The 27545-nt window shown below is 53.1% G+C and overlaps 1 protein-coding gene across 2 annotated transcripts in view; it reads right to left on the bottom strand.

Annotated features, from left to right (window-relative positions):
• ME2 (malic enzyme 2) overlaps positions 1 to 20431 on the bottom strand; it is a 34947-nt gene extending 14516 nt beyond the window's left edge. Inside the window, exons 1-7 of one of the 2 annotated variants that reach the window (XM_050986702.1) lie at positions 20285 to 20431; positions 13548 to 13674; positions 3788 to 3921; positions 2355 to 2504; positions 1392 to 1467; positions 873 to 1034; positions 167 to 270 (exon numbers count right to left, since the gene is read on the bottom strand). In XM_050986702.1, coding sequence (XP_050842659.1) covers positions 167 to 270; positions 873 to 1034; positions 1392 to 1467; positions 2355 to 2504; positions 3788 to 3921; positions 13548 to 13655 — 734 coding nt within the window. In that variant the 5' untranslated portion in view covers positions 13656 to 13674; positions 20285 to 20431. Of the gene's footprint in view, positions 1 to 166; positions 271 to 872; positions 1035 to 1391; positions 1468 to 2354; positions 2505 to 3787; positions 3922 to 13547; positions 13675 to 20269 lie in introns of both variants that reach the window. The other variant, XM_050986703.1, reaches the window with a different exon arrangement.
• Positions 20432 to 27545: the final 7114 nt, after the last annotated feature.

Here is a 27545-nt window from a genome sequence, read left to right as displayed (position 1 = left end):
AGGCTGTCCCAGCAGCCCTGTCTCCGCTCTGTGCCTCGCTACAGATAGCGACAGGCAGCGGGTCACCAGGGGGGCACAGACACACAGCCTGTCCCAGCTGCTGGCTCTTTCCTCACCCCCGGGGTGGCTGATGGAGGACAGCGTGTGAGGGTGCTCAGTGTCCCACCTGTCTGTGATGGCCTCCATGAACTCATCGATCAGGTCATCGTAGACCTGCGAGCGATCCCTCTTCTGGTACAGCCCCATGTAGAAGGGGTCCTTCAGCAGGGTCTGCAGGACAACAACCACGAGAGCAGCAGCGTGAGCCCCTCCCCAGGGCACACCCAGCACAGCTCAGCTGCAGGCACACAGCCCCAGCCTGCTCAGGGCTGCTCTCTAATTCCAGCTGGCACTCACGGCTGGGCATGGCTGCTTTTAAAACGGAACAAATCAATACTGTGAACAATAAACTGCTCTAATAAATCTTATTCCCATTTCCAGCTCCTTCAAAGTCAGGTCAAAACAGACTGCCTGTTTTGCAGTGCTCCAGCATTTCCATTACTTCCAGATGCACCCTTTCATGGACAAATCAGTGGGCACCTTTAAATCCCTATATAGTGAATTCCAAACCTTTTACCCTTTGCATAAAATATTCCAATTTACCTTAAATAACAGTGCTCAAAAAAACCCCAAAAACCCTAGAATCCTAGAACTCCCTGTTCTAGGAACTCTGCCATTGCACCCTTTTCTCCAGGCAGGGTTGGGGTCTGTTTGCCTCTCCTGGGGTTCTCCTCACTTTTTGGGGGTATTCCCTTTGACCACAGCTTGCCCCATTCCCCAGTTATAGTACGGAATATTTTTTTAAAAACCCCATTTTTATGGGGGTAGCTCACCGTGTTATCAGTCCCAACGTCGATGCACACAGGCAGGCATTTATCTGGATTTATCCCTGCACAGGCTGTGTACAAACACAGCTTTCCCACTGGAATTCCCATCCCGTACACCCCCAGGTCTCCCAGACCCAATATTCTTTCTCCATCAGTGACGACAACAGCCTGATGAAAAAAAAAAAAAACCACAAAAATGGACAGGTCAAATCATACCCACTCACTGAAATTTATAAAGATTAGCTCAATAGCAGTTGTGGTTTTTTCCCAGGCAAAAACTGAGGTGTGTTTGCCTAGTCAAATGAAGAACAGATCATGAGGAATATTTTCCTCAACCATAAACCTCCCATTAAGGATGAAACATTGATCCTTAAAATGGGCATTACCTGAATGAGCTGCATTCTGCCAGCATCACTAAAGAGCCAAGAATGCATTACTTAATATTTATGTTTCCATCAAACACTAGTAAATCTTGAAAGACTCAGCTGGGATGGAATAACACCTAAAATCACACCGTGACCGTACCTTAACGTCGTTCTCTGGCCAGTTGTTCACAATTGACCTGATGTGGCCTCTGTCTGAGATGGAAATAAACAATCCCCTGAAAGAAAAAAACCACAAATCACAATACACAAATATTTTGTGGGTGACAATTAGAAATTCAACTTGCTTCTGTAAAACTAAATGCCAAACAGGACAATTTAAAATTCAAAGTTTTACAGCTGCGAACATAAATCACTCAAAGGACAATATCTGCTCCTGCCTGGGGCAGGGACCTGAGGCACCACCTGAGCCACCCCTCCTGGGCAGGGTGACAGTGATGGGCCTGAGGCACCACCTGAGCCACCCTTCCTGGGCAGGGTGACAGTGATGGGCCTGAGGCACCACCTGAGCCACCCTTCCTGGGCAGGGTGACAGTGATGGGCCTGAGGCACCACCTGAGCCACCCTTCCTGGGCAGGGTGACAGTGATGGGCCTGAGGCACCACCTGAGCCACCCCTCCTGGGCAGGGATCTAGGGAACCCACCTGAGCCACCCCTCCTGGGCAGGGATCTAGGGAACCCACCTGAGCCACCCCTCCTGGGCAGGGATCTAGGGAACCCACCTGAGCCACCCCTCCTGGGCAGGGGTGAGGGTGATGTCCACAAATCCCTCTCAATCTACACTCCCATCCAGATGCCCTGTCCTGACACAGATCCTCAGAGCCACAGAAGGGACTCTGACAGCTGGGGAATTCCCCCTGGAATGGCAGAGCCGTGTGGCATCTAGGAAGAGCTGGAAATGGGGCTGAAGCCGGGCACTGGGGGTATCCATGTGACCCACCTCCAGCTCTGTTTCTCACTGTACACTGTGTCCTGAGATCGGCTTTAACAAACTCCCACTGCCCAGACGTGTCACAGGGCTGGTGTAGCTGCCCCGGATGAAAAGGACACGAACCCCCTGCAAGCCCCGGGCAGGAGGCAGAGCAAGGCGTGGGTGTGCCCTTACTTTGGTCTCCTGAAGATGTGTCCGTACTGGGAGCAGGCCAGGCCCACGGTGGGAGTGTACACAATGGGCATCAGCCGCTCAATGTCGTCCTGCAGCACCCTGTAGAACAGCTTCTCGTTCCTCTCCTGGATGCCCATGATGTAGATATACCTGCAATTAACCAGCACAAGGAAAGCACCCCTCGCTGTCTGCCGGTGTTCCCTTGGGAAAGGCCCCTCCCCCTGAGTCAGGCCAAAGGGGAGCTGGGGAAGAAGCAGCAGTGGGATGGAAACGCTGGATGGACACACCGTCTGCTGGCAAGGCAAGAGTGACAAACGTGACCAAAGGAGGCCCAGGTATTTACTCCAGGGAGTCCTGGTACCCTTGCTAACAAAATTTCAGTGAAATAATTTTCCACCCAGATGATGTGCCTCGTGAATCCAGCACCAACACACAGGAGCAGCAAACCGAGCCCTGCCAGGAGGCTCATGCTGGAGGATGTGGTGGGTGCCTACATTAAATCTGAATTTCTGCAGATTTACCCACCCACCTGCTGTGTATCACCCCATACCCTGTCCTGCTGACCCAACCACACCAAGATAAGGGATCAGCAATCTGCCTCAGGCTACAGCAGTGACAGCACTGTCCTGGACCAGCAAGTGACATGGTGTGGCTTTAAGAGCCATCCTTCAGCTCTGATCAGAACAAAAGAGCTTTGATGCGGTCCAGAGAGCCCCAAGCCATCCCAGCTCTCCTCCTGCCTGCGGGAGACTGTGTATGTTCACAGGCAGAGATACACAAAGATTATGTGAAAACAGTAATGGGATGCTAAAAACATGGCATCCTAAAAATAAAACAGCAAAATCCTTTGCAGCTCACCAAACCAGTGTGTTAAGTAATAAAAGATATAAAAAATACACATGATGAGAGTTAGAATTCTACTCTCCTATCTGCCTTTTAGCAGTAACTATGGCATGGGTTAAACACTGGTTTGGTATCTTTAGTGACTCAGTTTACCTTCATTATCCCACATTTTCATGGACTGGGCTGAGCGCCACATGCTGTGCTCTAACAGCCTGCCACTGCACCTTCCCTGTCACAGAAACACCTGTGGCAGGCTGCAGGCAGCTTTGCTGCTGACTTTCACACACTCTCTTTTGCTGTTTTATGAACATGGAACACATATAAACAACAAAACAGAAGCTTCCCAACCTCGTTTGACCGCGGGATGAAAGCAGTTCTCTGTGCCAAAGTGAAAACAACACCCGAGAACTGAAAATCCCAGCGGAAGCACTGGAAACACTGGTTACCCCCAGACAGTGTTCTGACATTTCCATTTATTCCCACTGTAAACGCTGGTTACCCCCAGCCAGTATTTTGACATTTCCATCCCATTTCCAGCCCCAGCATTCCCGCTCCCTCGCACCACAGGACAAGGCGGGGGCCGCGCTTACTTCTCCAGGGGGTCAGTCATCTTAGCCAGGTTCTTGTGGAAGCGTAAGGCTTGGATGTCCTGTGTCTCTATTTTGGGAGGCAGGAGTCCCTGCAGCCCAAGCATCTGTCGCTCGTGCAGGGTGAAGGCCATGCCCTGAAAACGAGAGGGGAGCAGCAATTGTCAGCGCTTGCCCCAGAACCCTGCCGGCACCCCCTGCTCCAGGCAGGCTCGGGGGGTTTGCCTCTCCCGGGCTCTCCTCACCTTTGGGGCTTTCCTTTTGAGCAGGGCTGGCCCACATTGCCCAGACCTGGCCAGATTTCACTTCACTCTGTGGAGCTGCAGAGCAGCAGAGAGGTGCTGCTGCAGACCGGTTAAAAGGGCAATAACAGCTGCTTCTGCAATGCTTCAGTTGTCACCCAGGCCGGTGCCTACAGCCACAGACAGGAACTGCAGCTCAGATTTCTATCTCAAATGCTCCATTTGCTGCTTTTTTCAGCCACAGAGCCTGATGCCCAGGCTACTGAACTGCCCTAATGCTTCTATTGAGATCGCAGTCCGACCCCAATACTTCATTTTCACACAGGGATGGATCTAATAAATCTGTCTACGACCAAAATGCCTCACTGGTACCAAACTAGAAGAGCTCAACTGCAAAAACTTCCCCCTCTTCTCCATTTGGGAGACAGAGAGCGGACAGAGCTTAGATTTATTGTTATTTAAATACCGATTTGAACCGTTTCTCAACCTTCAGGTTCTTTCTGCCAAGCTAAAAAAAATAAAAAAAGCTTTCTAAGGTTTGCCTTATGCCTTGTAATTACACTCCAAGTTCCTCCTGCCATCAGAAAGGTCAGAGAATCAGATGATCCTTGTGGAAAGGGCCCACAAAGACCATCCCTGTTCAACCCCTCAACTGACAAGAAATAAAAATCAGTACTTTTCCACTAACAGCAAAGGCATCAACTCAGATTAGAACACAAATATTTTCCCCTTATGTGAGAACAGACTCTTCACAGGGATCTGTAGAACCCATACCCATTAACAAAAATTTCTAAACAGAGCCCAGCTGTAGAGTAACCCATCATACCTGAATGGTTTCTAAACAACACTCCTTAGAGAAAAAAATCCCATCGTTGAAATAATTACCATTTTTACGTTTCTCTTTCCTGTTCAGGTCATATTTAGTATCAGTTGTTTTGACTGCATTGACTAAAGCAGTCCACCTGCTTTCCTGCACTGATTCTACACTATGCTCTACAGTAATAAAACACCTGCAGAGCTAGAAAGCAGGAAAAAACAGCAACCCAAACCCAAAAACTTCACTGTTCTGCCCTCTGGCACAAAACTCCAAGCATTTAACCCTGAAATGAATCTGTTTTTCTCTGTGTTCATTTTCATGTCTCCCAACCTTTCATGTAACAGATTTGACACTGATTTCAGTTTAACTTTTCACCAGTAGGACAGCAGAGCTTTCCTACAAGTGGTCAGGAGTCATTTGCAAACCACTGCTCTCTTTCCCAGTCTAACTGCTATTCTCCAGTATTCTTCCAACACTAAACACAAACAAATTTCAGATGACAGTCCATTCTTCAAGTTTTTAACATTGCTGCTGGTTTTTTGATTTCTAATTTTGATTCCTTATTTTCCTTTTTTTCTGGTGGGGTGCAGCAGTCACTTTAGCCACTTTAGTGGTGTTTTTTTCCAAACACTGATCGGAGTAACCCAACATTTACAGCCACGTAAACAGAGAAACTGACACGAGAGAAGAACCCACAGAAACACGCTCTGGGTGCCAGAGAGGCTTTTCCTGTGTTGCAAAGGATTGGTTCCACTTCTGCACACTTCACAAGAAACACTAATTCTCTGTGAGCAAAATGCAAGCTCCACACAAACTCCTCTCTGCTCTCTTCCCCTTTCCTCGAGGGCAGCCCCAGCCTGCTGCCATCAGCAGTTTAAAACCTTTAGATGCAGTTAAACCCTGCCAAAAGGAAGGGCTGCAGCCCCTTCCCACACAAACTGCTGGCAAGGCCCAGCACAGCTGGCAAACATCTGCAGCATGTTGTCTGTCACTCTAGGCACCGCAGGAACAAAACGTGCCAAAGCATTTGCAGCGTCCAGAGGAAGGAGAAGAGGAAGGGAAGAAGAGGTTTAGTCCCTGCTCAGCAAGGCCGCTCAGTTTACAGCCTGGGCAAGGCCAGGTCCCCTCAGAGGTGCCACGGACATTTTACTGTACCCCGAGAGAAACAGCTCACCTCCAAAACCTACATCCTCCCTCCAGCAAGCCTCAAGTCCTCCAAAAACCAGGACTACCAAATTTCTGATCTCCACTACCAGGGTGACACGGGAACGTGGCTGTTCCCAGCCTCCCTGCAGGGCGTCCTTCCAGCACCTGGGCCCCAGGAATGCCCAGGAGCCCTGAGCTCAGCTCCAAGCAGAACGGAGAGCCACGTTTATTCACACTCCCTCCTGTCTGTAGGGAATCCAGCTGTTCCCTGTCTCTGGAGTTACAATAACATCAAACAGGATGGATTTTTAAGTGACACTAAGTACTTTCAGCTGTTGATTTACATGACAATTACATCTTACCGTATTCAAAGAGGCTTTAATTTCTGCCTGGGCCTAAATCAGGAATCAGATGACATCAGCCTTCACACAGGGGTTCAGTCCTTGCTCCCAGTGCAACAGACCAAGTCCAGCCCAGAGCAGTGAGATAAAACCCCTGAGTCCTTCTAACACTTGCAGGATCTTTGTCCATGACCACGAGCTCGGATTTGCATGTGGATTTGGGATGGCCCTGCAGCATCTCCCAGGATGGAGCTGCACTATCACACACCAAGCACCCTTCCAGCCAGCTCCAGGAGATCAGGGGCACAGCCAGACCCATAGATCAGGGCACAGCCAGACCCACAGATCAGGGGCACAGCCAGACCCCATAGATCAGGGCACAGCCAGACCCCACAGATCAGGGCACAGCCAGACCCCATAGATCAGGGCACAGCCAGACCCCACAGATCAGGGCACAGCCAGACCCCACAGATCAGGGCACAGCCAGACCCCATAGATCAGGGCACAGCCAGACCCATAGATCAGGGCACAGCCAGACCCCATAGATCAGGACACAGCCAGACCCCACAGATCAGGACACAGCCAGACCCCACAGATCAGGGGCACAGCCAGATCCCATAGATCAGGACACAGCCAGACCCATGGATCAGGGCACAGCCAGACGCCACAGATCAGGACACAGCCAGACCCCACAGATCAGGGCACAGCCAGACCCCATAGATCAGGGGCACTGCCAGACCCCATAGATCAGGGGCACAGCCAGACCCCATAGATCAGGGCACAGCCAGACCCCACAGATCAGGGGTACAGCCAGACCCCATAGATCAGGGCACAGCCAGACCCCACAGATCAGGACACAGCCAGACCCCATAGATCAGGGGCACAGCCAGACCCCATAGATCAGGGCACAGCCAGACCCCATAGATCAGGGCACAGCCAGACCCACAGATCAGGGCACAGCCAGACCCCATAGATCAGGGGTACAGCCAGACCCCACAGATCAGGGTACAGCCAGACCCCACAGATCAGGGCACAGCCAGACCCATAGATCAGGGCACAGCCAGACCCCACAGATCAGGGCACTGCCAGACCCATAGATCAGGGCACAGCCAGACCCATAGTTCAGGGCACAGCCAGACCCCATAGATCAGGGCACAGCCAGACCCCATAGATCAGGGCACAGCCAGACCCCACAGATCAGGGGCACTGCCAGACCCTATAGATCAGGGCACTGCCAGACCCATAGATCAGGGGCACAGCCAGACCCCATAGATCAGGGCACAGCCAGACCCCACAGATCAGGGGTACAGCCAGACCCCACAGATCAGGGCACAGCCAGACCCACAGATCAGGGCACAGCCAGACCCATAGATCAGGGCACAGCCAGACCCCATAGATCAGGGCACAGCCAGACCCCATAGATCAGGGCACAGCCAGACCCCACAGATCAGGGCACAGCCAGACCCCATAGATCAGGGCACAGCCAGACCCCACAGATCAGGGCACAGCCAGACCCACAGATCAGGGCACCGCCAGACCCCATAGATCAGGGCACAGCCAGACCCATAGATCAGGGCACAGCCAGACCCCACAGATCAGGGCACAGCCAGACCCCATAGATCAGGGGACAGCCAGACCCCATAGATCAGGGCACAGCCAGACCCCATAGATCAGGGCACAGCCAGACCCATAGATCAGGGCACAGCCAGACCCCATAGATCAGGGCACAGCCAGACCCCATAGATCAGGGCACAGCCAGACCCATAGATCAGGGCACTGCCAGACCCCATAGATCAGGGCACAGCCAGACCCCACAGATCAGGGGCACAGCCAGACCCATAGATCAGGGCACAGCCAGACCCCACAGATCAGGGCACAGCCAGACCCCATAGATCAGGGCACAGCCAGACCCCATAGATCAGGGGCACAGCCAGACCCATGGATCAGGGCACAGCCAGACCCCATAGATCAGGGCACAGCCAGACCCCACAGATCAGGGCACAGCCAGACCCCACAGATCAGGGCACAGCCAGACCCATGGATCAGGACACAGCCAGACCCATGGATTAGGAGATTCCCCATCCCACGCAGCCGTACCGAGTGCTCCAAGGCACGGAAGAACCCGCACCCAAGGCCCAAGCTCACCCCGGCTTTCCCTGGGATTAAGTGCTTAAGTCCTCCCACAGTCTGGGTCTAACAGCAGGATCCTCCTCTCCCCAGGGGCTGTGTGCTGACTTTCACTGCCACCAGCCTCCTTAATCGCCCTCTCAGCTCAGAACAGGGATCCTCTCCAGGCTAGCACAGACAAAGCAGGGAGCACCTTCAGGAGGGAGCCCAGCACTCCTCAAAGCCCACAGATTAAATAATTAACACTCCACAGACAGATTCACTGCCACAAAACCAACCTTCTAGTGGGAGGGGGAATGAAAAATGCTACTGGAGTGAAATGCTGATGCTATTTTAGTTAAGAGAAGCTCACCCTGAACCACCATGAACTTCAATCCACAAACCCTGGCACTGGGACTTCACAGCAACTGGGCTCCATCACACAAAGCCCGTGCTGCTATAAATACCAGCACACACAAATTCTAGCTGCCTGCCTCGCATGGAGCAGCCTGGATGCTGCGAGCAGGATTTTTATAGCACCACTGAGTAAGTAATTCTGAGAGCAGTAGTAGTGGTGGTGAGCCTTCCCCGCCTGCAGTCTTGCATCCACACATATGAGAGTGCCCTTTTAACCAGCCATAAATGCTCTCACATACAGCAAAAACCCCACCCAGGGATCCTGACAAAGATGTACAAACAGCTTATATCCAAACACGCCGCTGTTTGGAAAATCGGGTACTCGTGAGATTTAAAAAACGCCTTCCTTGTAACTCCCAGTAATTGTTAGAGCAGATCCAGCAGGGAGCATAGCCTTTGAAGCAGCATCATAAACATCTTGAAAACAAAGCAGATTTATGTTGGATTGTGGGCTGCTTCTCTTGACTTTGCTCCCTTGGGCTAAACACAAAGTTCACTGTTGCACAAGATGCCTCCACTGGAAATTAATAAAGTTCACTCATAAGAATCAAAGGTGTCTTTGCTATCTCTACCAGAGGATAAATTTTATGAGAACAGAAAACCTCTCCTGATTTCTTTCCTCCTTCATTTCCAAACGGGATTCTCTGCCTTTATTCCCCGGAGCAGCACTCTGCACCCCGGTGGGTGCGGCTGACCCGGCAGGGCAAAGCACGGTGGCACAGCCCGGATCCCACCGGACCCCCGAGCCTTTTTACACTCCCTCCTCGGCAGGCAAAGGTGCCGCCAGCTCCTGGCCCCTCTGCAAGGTGCAACACGGCACCACGCCGGCTGATGGCCCAGCTCAGCCGGCCAAAGCTGTCTCGGGCAGCTGGAAGCACTCCCCGGCAGACGAGGGGAAACGCCAGGAGCAGAACGCCTCCTCTCCCTGCCAGGGAAGTGACCCGGCCCCTCCTGGGCACATTTCCACGGACACCATGGCAGAGCTGCACACCGAGTCGGGAGCACCGCCATGGCAAAGTTATCCCTGACCGCCCCGGGGACATCTCCTGAACTGCTGTTTTCCCAGCTGAGCAGAGGGGCTGCCCCTGCTCTCCTCAAGGGCACTAACCCCTTCCTCCGCCCCCCACGCCCAGCCCAGAGGTGCTGAGCAGAACCCCTGGTCCAAGGTAAAGGAGGCTGGACACCCTCCCACCACCTTTGGCACCTGGTTACAGATTAAACAGCTCCGTGTGCCCACGAGTAATTCCTTCTGAAAGCACGCTCATCTCAGGGGAGCTGATAAAATCTGCAGGTGCCTGGCCATGCCAACTCCATCCAAGGATCCCTCCAAACCACCTGGGCAGGGCACGGACCTGCTGTGGGACTTCTGGGCTGGGGGTGTGGGCACAGTTTCTGTCACTTTCCGGCCTTCTGGGGTCTTTCCTCCTGGCTGATCACAAACTGATAGCAACCCTTGGAGCACTGCACTTCTTAGCAACGATCACCATCTGCATTCCCTCCCCACATCCTGTTTATCCTGGTTTCCCCAGGAAGGCACAGGGGCACTGCCTATTCCATGTCCTGGCTGCTCAACACAGCGGGCTAAGCCTAAATCTAAAACGTATTAAAATAAATGTGTCAAAACCAGCATGGTGAGCAAGGGCAGTGCAAGGGAGCATCTGCTTTCACATCTTCAAGCTCATACAATCCTTTCTTTACACTCTCTTGTGCAACCCCTTCTATCTTGTCAAAATAGCTTTGCCTTTGGTTGGGTTTATTCTGTTTATTTTTTATTCTGAATCGGAAATGTACTGTCAGGGTATTTCCCACAAGTCGCTGAGGTCAGGTACGAGTTTGCTAAGAAAATCCTCTCCTTATGCAAAGGTAAATTTATCACAGTTTCTGAAGTTTCTGGAAGTATTCTGGAAGCCATGCATGAAAATAAATTGGGCTGAAAAAGCTGCGAATGAACACAGATGAAACTGAGAGCAAAATACAACATATGAGAAGATGACCACCTGTATGAAAGATTAGACACTGGTAAAATTCCTCAGGATCAGTCTGGGATTATTAACCGGCCACCAGTGACTGTTTCTTTAACATTTATCACATATTTCCATGCACACATCTATTGCCATTCCAGGCAGACAGAAGCACACAAATAGGTGCAGATATAAATCCCAAAGGTCCCTGCTGAAGCCAATATTTTGAGAGGCACTGTCAGTGCAGGAGGAGTTTTTGGACATCAGAAGGGATTTCCCCATGGAAAGGCAGGTCAGGAACTGGAGCTGCCCAGGGAGGTTTGCAGTGCCCAGCCCTGCAGGTGTCCAAGGAGGGCCTGGATGTGGTGGCACTGAGAGCTCTGGGCTGGGTGACAAGGTGGGGATCGGGTGACAGACTGGACTCCATGGCTGGGAGGGCTTTTCCAACCTCAGGGATAGCCCAAGAGTCCTGAGGAAGAGTCACGGAAAATGGGGTAATGGAACCCACAGTACCAAATACCATCACCCTTCCCCACCAAAATAACCAAGTGAGGTACAGCAAGTGTCGCCAACTATTCAGTCACAAACTTTCTGCAGGCCACAGAAAACAAACACGCAGATAACATTACAGGTCATGTATTTCCAGTGGGGACAAGATCACTCTGATGGCACTCCACGTGGCAGAACAGACATCCCCAGCCAGGGCTCCCGTCCTCCTGCACCACCTGCTCTGCGTGGAAGAACAAACCCGAGGCACTGCACCGTATCAGTAACAATTTAATTGCCAGCACTAAACCACTGAGATTGTCCTAACAGTGCTCCAAGCGAGCTGAAAAAGGGACAGAAGGTGCTGGAGCCAATGAGCTGCCCTGGAAGCCCTGCCAGGGAGCAGCAGTCTCCCAGCACGGAGGGCTCTGAGCAGAGCAGGATGCCCAGCAGCTGCAGCAGGCTCTGCAGGTGTGGGCTGCAGCACAGAGGTGGCCCAGAGGGCTCTCTGCCTCTCTGAGCCATCCTGACAATGAACACCTCCAATCTGCCCTTCAAACACCAGAACCCAAACAGCTGGTGCAGCTGTGTGCCCACCTCAGCACACAGCTCGGGGTGGGCAAGAAAAGGAACACAACTGTAAGAGAAAAACCTACTCCAGGGGAAAAGAGCAGCAGGTAAGTTTGCACAAGGGTGAGGGCTGGATCCTGACCCTGATGCTGTCCTTCTGCAGCTCTTGTTTTAGGGACACGTGCCTTAGGGGAGACCAAATGTTCTGCAGAGTTGATAGAGGATGTAAAAATTAAATCTAATCAAGTAAAACATGATAACCCCAACAAGCTGTCAGCAAGAAACAACACCCTTTATCTGTTTCTCTACATAGATAATATATATATATATCTATACACAAGTGAGGCACAGGGGGTAAAGTACTCGGTGTGTTTAATAAATCATTTATGTTTTTGCTGAATACCCAAAATGCACTTCCATGCAGATACTGCATCCAGCAGTACCACTCAGTGAGCTTTCTGATCCCCTCCAACAGGGTCAGCAGGAAGGACAGCCTGATACAGCTGAGATAAACTAAAGGAGAATGTGGCTCCCTCTCACCAGTGCAACTTCTTGGAGGCATTAAAATATTCAAAATATCTACTGCCGTTAATGAGAGGCTCCCTATTCCCTTCCACTCCTCAAAAAGATAAAAAATGCATTGTGCTTAGTTCAGCTGAGAATTCCAGAGTTAAAAAAAAAATGGAAGGATATTACCACTAGAAAAACAGTAAGAAATGACCTATTGTTCTTGTTTTAGAATACTATTGCATAATCAGCATTTGGAAAAGTTTACGGGGGTTGAAGCAACTTCCACGGGCATGTCAAAGTCTTCAGAGCTCAAGACAATCTGATCTCGACAAATCACACCCATCTACTCTTTTCTCTTTCCCTGGCACAGCAATCTCAACTTCAGTTTTGCAGCCAGCCAGTCTCTACCCTGCACAGTTCTCTCTCCCTCCCTAGGCAGCCTGGATTCAGGCAGGATTGAGGCATCTTGCACTCTACTCTCCAGGGCGGAAAGGGAAGGGTAAAATAACCCAGCCCCACGGCTCATGACATGCCCTGTCAGAGACAAGCAGTTTTGCCACCTTTCTTGACAGCTTCAGACATCTCAGACCAGCCATTAAAAGCACTCATCTGATTTCTTACCAGTTTTAACCTAAACATTAATGGCTGCAAGATTCCTGAAGGCCACTATAACTCGGGTGAAAAAAAAAAAAAGTTTGAGGATGGGCTTGTGGAAACACAACAGTTTTGTGAAGGGAACAAAATGCTACTTTCTTTTTCTTGTAAGTCTGCCTCAAAGCACGGAATTAACCTGATACCTGTACCTCCCAGCTAGCTCCCACCACGGTTTATTTTTAGCTGCTCTTTCAGACTCTGCAGAGGGATATTTCTTAGGCGATGTGGCTGGGCCCCAGCTCTCCGTGTCCCAGGAAAGGGACAGGGCTCGGACAGAGAGGCTGACACCTCCTGCGGTTAGCAAATTCAGAGCTCACTTTTGCAAGCTCTCAGGTCAGACCCCCTCCCTGCTAAAGCCCCTGCCCGGCTCAGCCAGTCCCGGCAGGAGCCAGGGCGCGGCAGCCACAGCCCCTCGTGTGCCGTGAGGACAGCAGCCGGGCTGCCCGGGGCAGGAGCTCAGCACGGCACGATCAGCAGACGCGGGTCGGACAGACGGACAGGACACAGACCCACCTTGTTGGTGCGCGGGTTGAGCATGAGCGGCTTGCCCTTCTCCTTGGTGTGCAGGCTGCGCCGCGCCATCGCGCAGGGCGCCGCGGCGGCGCGCAGTCGGGACAGCATCCTCCGTGCTCCGGGGCACCTGGCGAGGCAAAGGCAGCACCTGATCAGGCACCCGCAGAGCCAGCAGAGCCCCCCGACACACCCACTGCCGCCGCCACAGGGAAGCACCTGCAGCCTGAGACTCCTTCTAACACCATCAAGCAGCAACCCAAAACTGCCTTGTGGCAGCCAGGAGGAGGGAGAGGAAGGAAGGGCTTGGAATGCTGAGAGCACGGAGCGGAGGGAACGCAGGGATCCTCCCGGCAGAGTAGGAATGCCAGAGCGACTTTAGCTGCCCGCGGTGACCTGTGGAACCGGCACTGGCACAAATGCCAGCCAGGACGGGACAGCCTGGGCAGGTGCAGCCACAAAATCCCCACTGAGATCCCCTGGAGCTCTCCAACAACAAAATCTCCTGGCCTGGACAAGACGGGAGAGAAACTGGGTCTGTCAGTATATTCAAACTCTGCTGCAACAAAATGTGGAATTACAAGGGCAAAAAACTCCACTGATCTGTGAATTCCTGGCTTAGAGTTTTACAATTCCAAACTCTAAAAATAGAAAGTTTATTTTCAGAGAGAATATATCCTTTAAAGGACAGGATGTTCCCCTAAAAGAATTAAAAATTGTTAGTATTACTCAAGTTCTAATCCTGACAGGTGTTAGCTACTCTTGAACTCATTTTTCTTCATTATTGATCACAAGCTCTTTGGAGAAGAAATTACCATTTATCACGTGCTCGTGTAAGGCAGGACCAGCAGGGAAAGCGCAGCGGAGATCTCTGGAATCCCAAAGATTATTTCGCTGAGACAGAGAGACGGCGGGAAGCGGGGCAGGACCTACCAGGACCATGGTCTGTGTGGTGACACAGGGAGGGGACACTCCCGCCAGGGCAGCAGGGGACCAGGAGAGGGGACCCACCACCCCCAGCCCAGCTACACACTCACAGGCCCAGACGGGCAGGGACAGTGAAACAGGGCACAAGATATTTTTAAGGAATGAAATGATGCATGGCTTGCATTTTTAATTTCTTCCAGATGGGAGACAAAATTGAATTAAGGAACAAAACTTCATTATCTTAAATATCGCCTGAATACTTTAGAAGACCTGCTCTAATCAAATTTGCACATAATCAGCTTTAAAAGATGGCAGACTGGTCTTACAAGTTACAGTCTGAGGATTCTCTTGAAAATCTTCCCAAGCATTAAAAAAATACACGAACATTTAACATTCTTCATCACCAGTAATGCCCGAGTTTCTCTTCTAGAGGGAAGCTGCTCTGCCTGCAGAAGCACCCCTCCTCTCAACCTTCCCTAGTTTGTTTAGGGCTGTGAACGGCAGAAGTTCCACTCAAACCCCCCGTGTTGATTTGTTTTGGGGTAAAGACCATAACTTTGCTGCGTGGAGCGGGACAGGAGGCACGGGAGGAAGCCTTGCCAGCAGCACAAACAAATGTAGCCTCTAACGTGCTTGTTCCTCCCCAAACCCGCTCCTGGTGGAGTGAGCACTCGGGAAATCAGGATCAGACTTGGCAAATTAATGCTGTGCTGCTACACACATTAATTCCGTGCTGCCTTCAGGATCACCAGATTCAGTTTTAACTGGTTTCAGCTCTGGCTGCTCACTGGCCATCCCCCCACGGCTGCAGGTCCATCTCCCCGTGGGAGAGCCCAGAAAAGGTCTGTGACTCCAGAGTCACAGCAAACCCCAGCCCAGGTCCCATCAGCCTGCTGCCACCGGGGTGTCAACCTGCCACCTGCAAATACCTCAAACAAGGAATTAAAAAGTAGGGCAAGCACCACACCCTACCACACTCTAATTAAACTTAAATTACTTTGGTGCAATTAATGAGCATTCTAAGAACCAAACAAGATTGCGGCCCAGATTCACCTGAACTTGATCAATTAAATCAATGAGGCAGAGGGGAAAAGGCTTTTCAGAGGTGATGTTTTCTTCCCTGAGGTGTGAGAGAGGAGACTTGCTCCTCTCCGAGGTGTCACACCAGCACCTAAAATTATTCTCTTGATGGAGGTATCTCAGATTCATAAAAGAGAATCAAGTTTCATTTTCCACCAAGCCCTCTGTTTGGATCCAAAGGATATGATCCCAGTTAATTTATATCCATAGCAAAACCTGACTGGCCACTCAGCCCTGAGCTCCCCCTCGCCTGCTCTTCTCATCATTCCCTGTTTGTCTCCTCTCCCATCCTGCACGTCTCCCCCAACTCCTTTTGTCACAGGCATTTTAATGTGGTTTGGCAAGGGCTTGCTTCCCAAGCCCACCTTACCGTGACCTGCCCTGCCCCACAAAGCAGGAAATGCTCCCTGTGCCTGTGCACATGGCTCTGCAGGGCTGCCAGCAGCTCTGCCTGCATGGCCGTGGCCCTCTGTGACCCACCCCAGCTCTGCTGGCCACCAGCCTTGTCCCCTGGACCCGCGGGGAAGGACAAAGGGACACGAAGCCTCACGCTCTGTGACTCATGTCTGCTGGGGAGCCACAGAACAGGGCTGGGGGAAAGGTCCCCAAAAGGTGCCCAAGCCACCAGCTGGTTTCAAGGAGATGGAGGGGCTGGATTGTGCAGCTCTCTGAGGAGGCTGTACCATGGCTCATGATGGGTTTGTAGGAGAGAGGCCAGGCCTGAAAGGGTGGTACTTAAACCATAAAAAAAGGAGAGATCATTTTGGCAGTCGAGGCTGACACAGAATCCCAGAGTGGTTTGGGTGGGAAGACACCTCAAAGCTCATCCAGTCCCACCATGCCATGAGCAGGGACATCTTCCACTGTTCCAGGCTGCTCCAAGCCCTGCCCAGCCTGGCCTTGGACACTCCCAGGGATCCAGGGACAGCCACAGCTGGTCTGGGCACCCTGGGCCAGGGCCTGCCCACCCTCCCAGCCAGCAATTCCTCATTCCCAAGATCCCATCTGTGCCTGCCCTCTGGCCCTGGGAAGCCATTCCCTGGCTGCTGTCCCTCCATGCCTTGTGCCCAGTGCCTGTGCAGCTCTCCTGGAGCCCCTGGAGGCCCTGGCAGGGGCTCTGAGGTGTCCCTGGAGCCTTCTCTTGTGCAGGTGAACAGCCCCAGCTGGGCCAGGCTGGCTCCAGAGCAGAGGGGCTCCAGCCCTGGCAGCATCTCCGTGAGGGAGGGATGTGAACTGGGGGAAAGAGCAGCACCTGCCAGGATGTGGAAACACACAGAGAGGACTGAGGCTGTGCAACGTCCGTGAGGAGGAATTAGGAGGAAAACAGCAGATTTGGATGAGAAATCAATTCCTGCCCAAACCTGTGCCAGCATAACCAGGATCTCTGCTCTCCCTTCAGTGCCTGACAATGGTGAGAACCACACAAGACTGTGGAGCACCTCTAGACTGAGCCCAGCCCAGCTGGGAATTTTGAGTTGCTGTGTCACAAACTGAGGGATTGGATCCTTCAGCACAGCAGAGGACAGCTCCCTGCTGTGCCTTATCAGGAGGCATCTGCCCAGGTCAAACTAATTACCGATACGCACAAGCGCCCTTATCTGGGAGCAAACGTTCTGCTGCTCCAATTATGGATTTGTTAAATGGCAAAACCTACTTTTAAGGGGAAGGTTCATCACACTCCAAAAAGGCAGAACTGGGTTGGCCAGAGAGCCGGGAAGCTCAGAGTTAATTAAAGCAAGGCCAGCTTCAATTAGTGCCCAGGCTGGCTGAGGCGTGGGTCTCCCCTCAGTGCAAGGGGTGTCTGTCCCTGCAAGGCAGCTCGTGCTGCACGGCTCTGCAGCCTGCCTTCACTCTGAGGTGGGGAACACAAATGCATTTCCAGTGCTCCTGAAACCCCGTGATTTCTTCCAGCCTGTCTTTCCTGTACAGAAACTGACCTGGGTTGAGGAGCTTTTTTGTATTGACAAGCTGAAATCATTAATTCAAGGCCATGAGGCCCCACAGAATTTCCAACTTTAGGCCTCAACCATTTCTAAGCCAACAGACATTGTCTCCTATGCCCCCACAGCCATCCCTCTGTGAGCCTGCACCACCTCAGGTCTGGAGAGCTTGCACCATGCACTCCATTCTCTATTTTTTTTTTTCCAGTAATAATCAGCCCAGCCTGGCCCACCCAAGGATGACACAAACCAGGCACACTCTAGCTGGCTTCATCACTTCAGTAATGATAAAGCAGTCTAAAATTATTACATTAGGCGAGCACGGGCTATAAGTGTGTCTCCCCAGGAGACTTCCACCTAAAGAAAGCAGCTCTCCCTGCACCCACCACCCTTCAGCAGGACAAGGAATCACTTTTGTCCCAGAACAGGGGCATCCCAGGAGGAAGGAGCAGAGGGCCGAGGAGGGGGCACGTGGTTCTGCACAGCAGCTTGGCACGCCTGGCTCCCTGAGCTGACCAGATGCTGCTGCTGAGGAAAGCCAGCAGGAAACAGTGGCAAAACTACTTCAGGCTCCCTCCAGCAAAGTCCTGGGCCACCACTTTAAAGGACATTTCTAAGGCACCTTGAGATCTGCAGATTAAAAGGAACAGCCATGGGCAGAAATTACTAATGAAGTGTTTGGCAGAGGCAGGCGGGTTATTTTGGAAGCAGATCTTTAGCACATTGGAATTACTTTTCTTCCCTTTTATTCTGAGGCAGCCAGTTCAACAGGAAGAAAAGTCAGGTGTGGAGCACTTTGGCAGAGTAAGCAAGCTCACCGCTTCAGGCTGGAAACATTCACTAAACAAAGCACACTGAGGTGAACTGGGAGGAGAATGATTCCAGAACTTTCCTAAAAAGAGTTTTTGTCAATTACTGTAATTTACAGGACTATCAGACTTCTTGCAGCACCAGCAGAAAGTAGGGCTGGATTGTTTGGTGTTGCAGTCTTGGCTGGTAGCAGCTCTTACCAGACAACATCAGAGAGCTGTATTTTCATACATTTACTGACCTAAATATTCTGATTCTTAAGCGCCAAAAGTCCATTATCTTTTACTGGGGAAACTGCAGCAGCAGTATTTTTGGCCAAGTCTGACAAGATGTACTGAAATTCCAGATTTATTTTAATTTGTGTATCTAGGAGGGCTGGTGGTAAAGGTAAGGATCAAGACCTCATCCTAAAAGGCCTCAGAAATACTGCAGGAACAGCAGAAAGGTACTCGCGCTCTGTTCTGGAGAGCTGGCACGCCCCTGTGCTGGAGCTGCTCAACTCAGAAACACTGATTTTTTTTGGATACAGGTTGAGGGGTGGACAAGGATGTTCCCAACGTCTGCTGCACTTACAAATGGGAGTTCTTCTTGGGAAAGCAGCTCAGCAGTGAGCACAGAGAAGCCGAGCTGCTGGTAGCTCAGCGCATGTGTACGCCTGCCAACCTCTTACAAATCTCAGCGTGAAAAGAAATACCTAAAAGAAATACCCCACCTAAATTACACAAAAACCCAAGAACCTATCCATGCACCACGAGCCACCGGTGCTGCTTCAGCTGCAGGGAAGGGGCTGGCACCACTCGTAGAGATGAGCATTCAATTAGTACTCACTCAACCACGGCGTGCTACCACGCACTTTGACAGCCTCTGCCTTGGTTTGCAGAGCAAAAAGCTCCAAAACTTGCCTGCACTCAAGCTGCTGACTCACAAGCCACCGCACAGGATTATCAGAACTTCCCTCCTGTGACTGTAACACACAGTTTCTTCTAAAATACAGGCTCGGGTTAAATTTCTACAGATGTTATAGCGTCTAATAAGGCATTAGACACTGCTGGCTGCACACACACGGGCCACCTGCAGAGCTGCACATTCTGCCCAGCTCTTTCATTTGCCCATATGTAAATTATAGATACACAGAAAACCTCCCTTTGATGTTCACTACTTTTTGGCATTACCAACAAAAGACACCAAATAATCGACATTTGGTGGTTTTGATCTTGCTTGGCTGCAAGGCTGTCCATTTTCACCAACCCTTTATCAATGCGCTGTAAGTTTAGTTTGGTTTTCCTCCTGTTAATTATGAGATTCTTGTCAAGACACAACACCCCGGGTTGCTCAGACAACACCCCTTAGTCAGTATTTTTTAGTGGAGCGTGGAGCCAGCGACGGCGGCGTGTCAGCCACGGCCGCTCGGCTGAAGGAGCAGCCAGGAGGCCGAACCCAAACAGCAACTCCGAAGTGCCGGGCGGCGCTTCCTGCTCCAAGGCCGCGCCAGCTGCTCCGCTCCTTCCCAACTTTCACTCTCCAGGGCCACGGGGAAGTTCAGGGCAGGTCGGGCCCGGCGCGGGGGGGCCGCGGGAGCGGCTGGGCCCGCAGGGTGGGCGCTCCCCGCGGCCTCGGGCAGCTCCCGGCGGGCGGGCTGGCAGCTCCATTTGTCACCGTGCTGACAGGGGTAAACACGCACGGCCGCAGCCGGGGCTGCTTCCGCGGCTCCTCGCGGGCACCTCCGCACCTGCCGCAGGGCCCAGCGCTGCCTCCGCCGCAGGCCGTGCCTCGGGGCCTCGCACCGCCGTGCTGCTGCTTCGGCACTACCCCCCGCGGGGCCGGACCGGGGACACGGAGCATCCCGGGCGGGCTCCATCCCCTCCCTGCGCCCGGGCGGCCTCCAGCCCCTGAGAACGCCCCGCAGACACGGGTTTATAAAGAGAGAGAGAGGCCTGTGGTGCGCCGCCGCAGTTGTATAATTGTTACCAGAACGGGATCTACCTCCTCCTGCGGCTGCTGCCCGCTGAGCGATGCCGGCCGAGGACCTGGTCCTACTGAGCGAGAACAGCGCCCGCCCGCCGGAGCTGCGTCCACCGCAGAACCCGCCACTGAATGGAGCCTACACCGAGGCGCCGGGGAGGGACACCCCGGGAGGCGGGTGTTGGCCGCGACTGACAACTGTCACAGCCAGTAGAAGGGAAGAGAGCTCGCCAGCGGCTGTGGCGTTTGGCCAATGAACGTTTTATCCCGCCCCCGCAGAGGGGAAAGGGGGACAGGCACGGCCGGGTGGGATCTGTCACAGGTTAATTGGACTGGCGAGACAGCCAATCAGAGCCAAGAGGGCGGGGCGAGGGGCGGGACTGGGGATGGGAGTGTGAGGGACGAGGAACGTGAGAGGAACGTGAGGGGACGGGAATGGCAACGGGGAACGTGAGGGGACGGGAATGGCAATGGGGAACGTGAGGGGACGGGAATGGCAATGGGGAACGTGAGGGGATGGGAATGGCAATGGGGAACGTGAGGGGACGGGAATGGCAACGGGGAACGTGAGGGGACGGGAATGGCAACGGGGAACTTGAGGGGATGGGAATGGCAACGGGGAACGTGAGGGGATGGGAATGGCAATGTGGAACGGGGAACGTGAGGGGGTGGGAATGGCAATGGGGAACGTGAGGAGACGGGAATGGCAACGGGGAACTTGAGGGGACGGGATGCAATGGGGAACGTGAGGGATGGGAATGGCCATGGGGACTTGAGGGGATGGGAATGGCAACGGGGAACATGAGGGGATGGGAATGGCAATGTGGAACGGGGAACGTGAGGGGGTGGGAATGGCAATGGGGAACGTGAGGAGACGGGAATGGCAACGGGGAACTTGAGGGGACGGGAATGGCAATGGGGAACGTGAGGGGATGGGAATGGCAATGGGGAACGTGAGGGGACGGGAATGGCAATGGGGAACGTGAGGGGACGGGAATGGCAAGGGGAACGTGAGGGGACGGGAATGGCAATGGGGAACGTGAGGGGACGGGAATGGCAGTGGGGAACTTGAGGGGACGGGAATGGCAACGGGGAACGTGAGGGGACGGGAATGGCAACGGGGAACGTGAGGGGACGGGAAATGGCAATGGGGAACTTGAGGGGACGGGAAATGGCAACGGGGGAACTTGAGGGGATGGGAATGGCAACGGGGAACGTGAGGGGATAGGGAATGGCAATGTGGAACGGGGAACGTGAGGGGTGGGAATGGCAATGGGGAACGTGAGGAGACGGGAATGGCAACGGGGAACGTGAGGGGACGGGAATGGCAATGGGAACGTTGAGGGACGGGAATGGCAATGGGAACGTGAGGGGACGGGAATGGCAACGGGGAACTTGAGGGGATGGGAATGGCAACGGGGAACGTGAGGGGATGGGAATGGCAACGGGGAACGTGAGGGGATGGGAATGGCAATGGGGAACGTGAGGGGACGGGAATGGCAATGGGGAACGTGAGGGGGTGGGAATGGCAATGGGGAACGTGAGGGGACGGGAATGGCAATGGGGAACGTGAGGGGATGGGAATGGCAGTGGGGAATGGGGAACGTGAGGGGGTGGGAATGGCAATGGGGAACGTGAGGGGACGGGAATGGCAATGGGGAACGGGGAACGTGAGGGGATGGGAATGGCAACTGGGAACGTGAGGGGATGGGAATGGCAACTGGGAACGTGAGGGGATGGGAAGGGCAATGGGAATGGCAATGGGGAACGTGAGGGGATGGGAATGGCAGTGGGGAACGTGAGGGGATGGGAATGGCAATGGGGAATGTGAGGGGATGGGAATGGCAACGGGGAACGTGAGGGGATGGGAATGGCAGTGGGGAACTTGAGGAGATGGGAATGGCAATGGGGAACGTGAGGGGATGGGAATGGCAATGGGGAACATGAGGGGATGGGAATGGCAACGGGGAACGTGAGGGGATGGACATGGCAATGGGGAACATGAGGGGATGGAAATGGCAATGGAATGGCAAATGGGGAACGTAAAGGGACGGGAATGGCAATGGGGAATGTGAGGGGAACGTGAGGGGAAGGGAATGGCAATGGGGAACATGAGGGGATGGGGAATGGTAATGAGGAATGTGAGGGGATGGGGAATGGGGAATGTGAGGGGGTGGGAAATGGGAATGGGAATTGGGAATGTGAAGAGATGGGGAACATGAGGGCATGGGAAATAGGAATGAGGAACATGAGGGTACAGGATCCATGAGGGGTTGGAAGCCATAAGAAGATGGAGATCTGTGAGGGGATGGGGCTGTGAAAGGCTGGGGGCTGTGAGGAGCTGGGGTCCATGAGCAGACAGGGCTGTGAGGAGCTGGGGTCCATAAGGAGCCTGGGTCCATGAGCGGACAGGGCTGTGAGGAGCTGGGGTCCATGAGGAGCTGGGCTCCATAAGGAGCCTGGGTCCATGAGCAGACAGGGCTGTGAGGAGCTGGAGTCCATGAGGAGACAGGGCTGTGAGGAGCCAGGGTCCATGAGGAGACAGGGCTGTGAGTGCTGTGTGGCACCCAGGATGATGGGGACTGTGGGGAAGGCTGAGGGGGAAAGGCAAAGCAGGAGGAAGGAGCAGAGAGTGGTGGCAGGGAAATGGGGTCCCCCCACACAGAGTTCCTTGTGGCTACATGGAAGCTGCTCCCAGTGGCCAGGGCCACCGTGCTGGATGTCCTGCATGGAAAAGGGCTCCTCAGAACACGCAGGGCCACAGCGCTGGGGTAAGCCCTGCCTGGTCTGCTGCCTCACGGAGCCTGGAGGGCTGGGATGCCCTTGGACTCCAACAAAGGGCTTGGCAGAAGTCATCGAGACAGCTAATACTGCAGGTCAGCACTGAAATTGCAGAAGAAACAAGCAAAACCATCACTTTTCACAATAACACTTGGCTGTTTGTCCTCACAGTGATCAGCGGAAGTGACACCCATCCCCAGCTCAGGCTCCACAGAGTTTAGAAAGTACAGGGCTATGAAACATGACAGCTCAGCCCATCCCAGCCTTCATTTGCCTCCTCTCCAGCCCAAACTCAGATGTTTTCCACTGCTGCAGATTTGGAGACTGTTAATCACAGAATCCTGGAATGGTTTGGGTTGAAAAGGACCTGAAATGTCACCCCTGGGCAAGGACACCTTCCACTGTCCCAGGCTGCTCCAAGCCCCATCCAGCCTGGCCTTGGGCACTGCCAGGGATCCAGGGGCAGCCACAGCTGCTCTGGGCACCCTGGGCCAGGGCCTCCCCACCCTCCCAGCCAGCAATTCCTCATTCCCAATATCCCATCTCATGCTCCCCAGTTCCAGTTAAAAAGAGAAATTTTTCTTTCAAGAAGAACTTTTATTAAGTAAGAATTTTAATTCTCTGCCACCGTCACCGAACGCGATTTAAATAGTTTGATGTACGAAGGAGCACGGTGCAGTTAAAAGAAGCAGAGTCACTATAGTAACAGTATCAGATATGTAAACCTACTTAATCAAAACCCCCTCTCCTAATTACGATTTTGAGGCTTGTCATGAAGAGCACATTCAGCTGCTTTCCCCCTCCCCTCCCTGTCAGCATGACTGTGGCGGGTTTGAAACGCTTCTGAATAATGCTGCTCTGCACCTATAAACAAAAGAGACTGCGAAAATAACCTGCAAGGTCATGCCTTTGCGCCAGGCTAAAAATAGCCCAAATTGGAGGCATTTAAAAATGCCTGGCTTCGTACCCAAATTGCATAAATCACTTCTGCTGTAAACCTGTGTCACTCCAGGCCGGTGGAGGATACTCCCCAGGATCACCTAATGAGCAGCTGAGGCCTTGCTGAAACACGCTGTGCAGCGCTTTGTTGGGAAAGAAGGGCAGCCTGGAGAGCTGGGCTGTGATTAGTCACAGCAGAGGAAAACCTGCACCCCAGGGACCCAAAGCTCCCAGCAGCCGCGGGGTTGAACGGGAGGAGAGCTCTCATTTCCAGGGAGCACCCACTGCCTTCCAGCCCGCCTGTTCTCCCAGCAGCCCCGTGGCACCGCTTTGGGTCACTCCCAAATCCAGGCTCCACGCCTTTCCCAAGGCACAGGCCACTGTGCAGAGGAGGCCTGGCCAATGCTCTGTGCCCCAGCATGGCCCCAGCAGGACATGGAATCACAGAACCATTTCGGCTGGAAAAGCCCTCACACCCTCAAGTCCAACCACTCCCCCAGCACCGACCCCTGTCCCCAAGTGCCACATCCACATGGCTCAGGGATGGGGACTCACCAGTGCCCTGGGCAGCTGTGCCAGGGCTGGACAACCCTTTCCATGGGGAAATTCCTGCTGCATCCAACCTGACCCTCCCCATGCCCAGCCTGAGGCTGTTCCCTCTGCTCCTGTCCCTGTTCCCTGGGAGCACAGCCCAACCCCCCGGCTGTCCCCTCCTGTCAGGAGCTGTGCAGAGCCACAAGGTCCCCCTGAGCCTCCTTTTCTCCAGGCTCAGCCCCTTCCCAGCTCCCTCAGCCCCTCCTGGGGCTCCAGCCCCTTCCCAGCTGTCCCAGCCCCCGCGTGTGTCTCTCTGTGAGTCTCAGAACCAGAGGAGCAGCTGGTGCTCCTTCCTCCGCAGGGCTTTTATCACCGTATTTGGTGCTCTCTCGGAAGTTTCCTCTGGCACACGGAATGTCGCTGCTCCGCTGCTGCCCAGAGAGGAGCTGTGAGCCCGGGGAGCTCCTGGGCTCTGTAAATCCAGCCAGCTCGGAGCTGCCACCCCTCCTGGCTGGGCTGGAGCAGCCTCCACGAGGGTCACAGCTCGCCCACTGCGGGGTGAGAGCTCGTTCAGAAATTTCTAACGCAGCAGATGACTGTTTCATGATCACTCCATATTTCCTGTGTGCACAGGCCATTGCATTTTACTGGGGTTCCCTTCCAGAGGGAGCCAGTGCTTTATGCTAAATAAAAACAGCATCTCCCAAAAATCATCACTGTTTGAAGGTAGTTCTCTTAAATCATGCCAAGTTGGTTTCTTAAGTACCTTCCACCATTCTAAAACTGTGTTCTGTTTCTCTTTGTGGTCTTCCCAGGCTTCTGGTCATCTTCTGCTTGTTTTTTATCTCTTTGCTGAAGAGAATTTCCTTTTTTTCTCAATTTTGCTTGTGATAAACCATGGTGGTTTTAACCACTTAATGGTGGTGTACTTTAAGTGATAAAGTACACAGAAGACTTTTGTTCCCCATCCTTGAGATAGTTTTGACTCTCCTTTCCATAACATTTTCAGTTTTTCAAGTATCTTATTTAAAGTATCGTCACCAGCACTGGACCACTGGACCCTGTGTTCTTGTTCTTCCTGTCACTGATCCTTGATGCAAATAACTAAACTAAAATAATCTGTTCTAGTTGCCTGGATCTGCCCTTTAATTCCTTCCATGGTGCTGCACTGTCACTCCCATGAACTCACTGATAATGTAGCTGTGTGTGTTCAGCTAACACAGAACAAACAGTTATTCAAGCCATGATACTGGCTTTTATCTCACTCCAGGCTCAGAAGGCTTTGCAGGATGGGCTAGCAGAACAAGCCATCCCTCAGAAGCTTCCTGTGGTTTGATTAAAACTGGCCTCTTGGCCTTCTGCTCTTTATTTCTGTTAAAGAGCAGTGTTGGTTGTTCACTCTGACACGCCTGATACAGAGAGATGACCCCACTGACTCTCCACAGTTACATGGGGCTGAAGCAGGAACCAGGCAGTAAAGATGATGGCTGCCCTGAGGCAAGGTTTGGGAAGAAAAATAATGACTTTTATACACCAGTTCCACTGAGAGATATTACTGCTTTCCACCAGCCTTGTACTTTAGGGCAGCAACAGGGCTAAGTATGTTCACACTGCTTCCATTCTTTGCATTCAGTTTCTGACTGGTAATTTCATTCCGTTTTAAAGTATTTCTGTGTAAAATTTCTCATTTAGCCTTTTGGGCTCCAGTGTGTGTGGAAGAGTGTCAGGCCCTGAGACCATCTCACATGGGAACAGCCCGCAGTGCTGCTGAGAGACAAATTCCTTTGTCAGTGACTCTCACTGCAGGTTAACAGGCTTGTCTTTTGCTGCTCTTCATGTTTTGCTTTCTCTTTTTGTGACCTGCAGCCTCTTTTTAGGCCAGTCTGTCCTCAGGTCCGGTCTAATCTGCTGAACTGCTGGACAGCTGGACAGCCAGGGACACGGTGAGAAATCCTGAGATGGGCTGACCAGGTGAAATTCAGGCTAGATAGAAGCAAGAATCTCTTTGTATTGAGGATGGTGGATGTATTGAGGGAAATGGTAATGAGGGTGATGAGGTTGGCCCGGGTTGCCCAGAGAGGTGACAGATGTCCCGTCCCTGGAAGCGTTCAAGGCCAGGTGGGACGGGGCTCTGGAGGCCGCACAGCGAGTGGCGCTGGCAGCGGGAGGCCGGGCCATTTTAGCGCTTTAATCCCCTAACAAACCTGCTTTTCTGCAGGAACCGTGGCGAGCCCCTTCCCCCTCGCTGCCGCTGGCTGTACGCGCTGCTCTGAGGGCAGGCAAGCTTATTTATTTATTTATAGGCGCCGTGCCGCACCTCGCAGCTCGGCTGCAGACACACGGGGACCGCCCTCATCACCGCAGCCTTCTTTCAGAGACCACCCCACAGCAGCCCCTCTGGCCCATCTCCCCGGGCTCCGTGGGCTCCGTCTCGGCTGACGGGGGGGCAGCAGGACGCCCAGGGCGCATCCTTCCCGTCCCGATCAGCGCAGCGCGGCTCTGCGGCGCCCACTCGCGTCCCGGGGATGGAGCGGAGCGCAAAGCCGAGTGGAACAGACGGCCAGCACTGCCCTCTTCCGATCGCTCCGGAGATGCCGAGCCGCGACCGACAGCCTTTGTCTGACCGCCGCGGACTTAAAAAGCACCGAAACCGCGAATTTCACCGCGGGTTTGCAAGTCCCCAAGTCACTCTGAGCTCAGTTAAGCTGGGAAGAGGCGTCTCTCAGACACCTCGGGAGGGAATCTAACCCCATCGGCAGGGTCTGGCGACACTGCACTCGGGTTTACAATCCTGAAATCAGTGCTTTTTGGTCTCTCCCACCTCACAGGCTGTGGATCTTGCTGCAGGATGAGGATGGACTTGCAGAGACTGATCAGAGCCAGAATGAGCTTGGGAGTGAAAGAATCGGTCCCGTCAGCCTATGCAAACTGGGGGAGTTGTATCTGCCCTTACCTGACGGACACCTCACTCTGAGCCTGGGCTCCCAGGCACTCAGTCTCTGCTCAGAACGCTCTGCTTTTGTCTCCA

The sequence above is a fragment of the Serinus canaria genome, chromosome Z (assembly GCF_022539315.1).
Source record: "Serinus canaria isolate serCan28SL12 chromosome Z, serCan2020, whole genome shotgun sequence".
In the NCBI taxonomy this organism is placed as follows: Eukaryota; Metazoa; Chordata; class Aves; order Passeriformes; family Fringillidae; genus Serinus; species Serinus canaria.
Note: the sequence above shows the minus strand (reverse complement) of the source record. Positions and strands in the feature narration are given on the sequence as shown.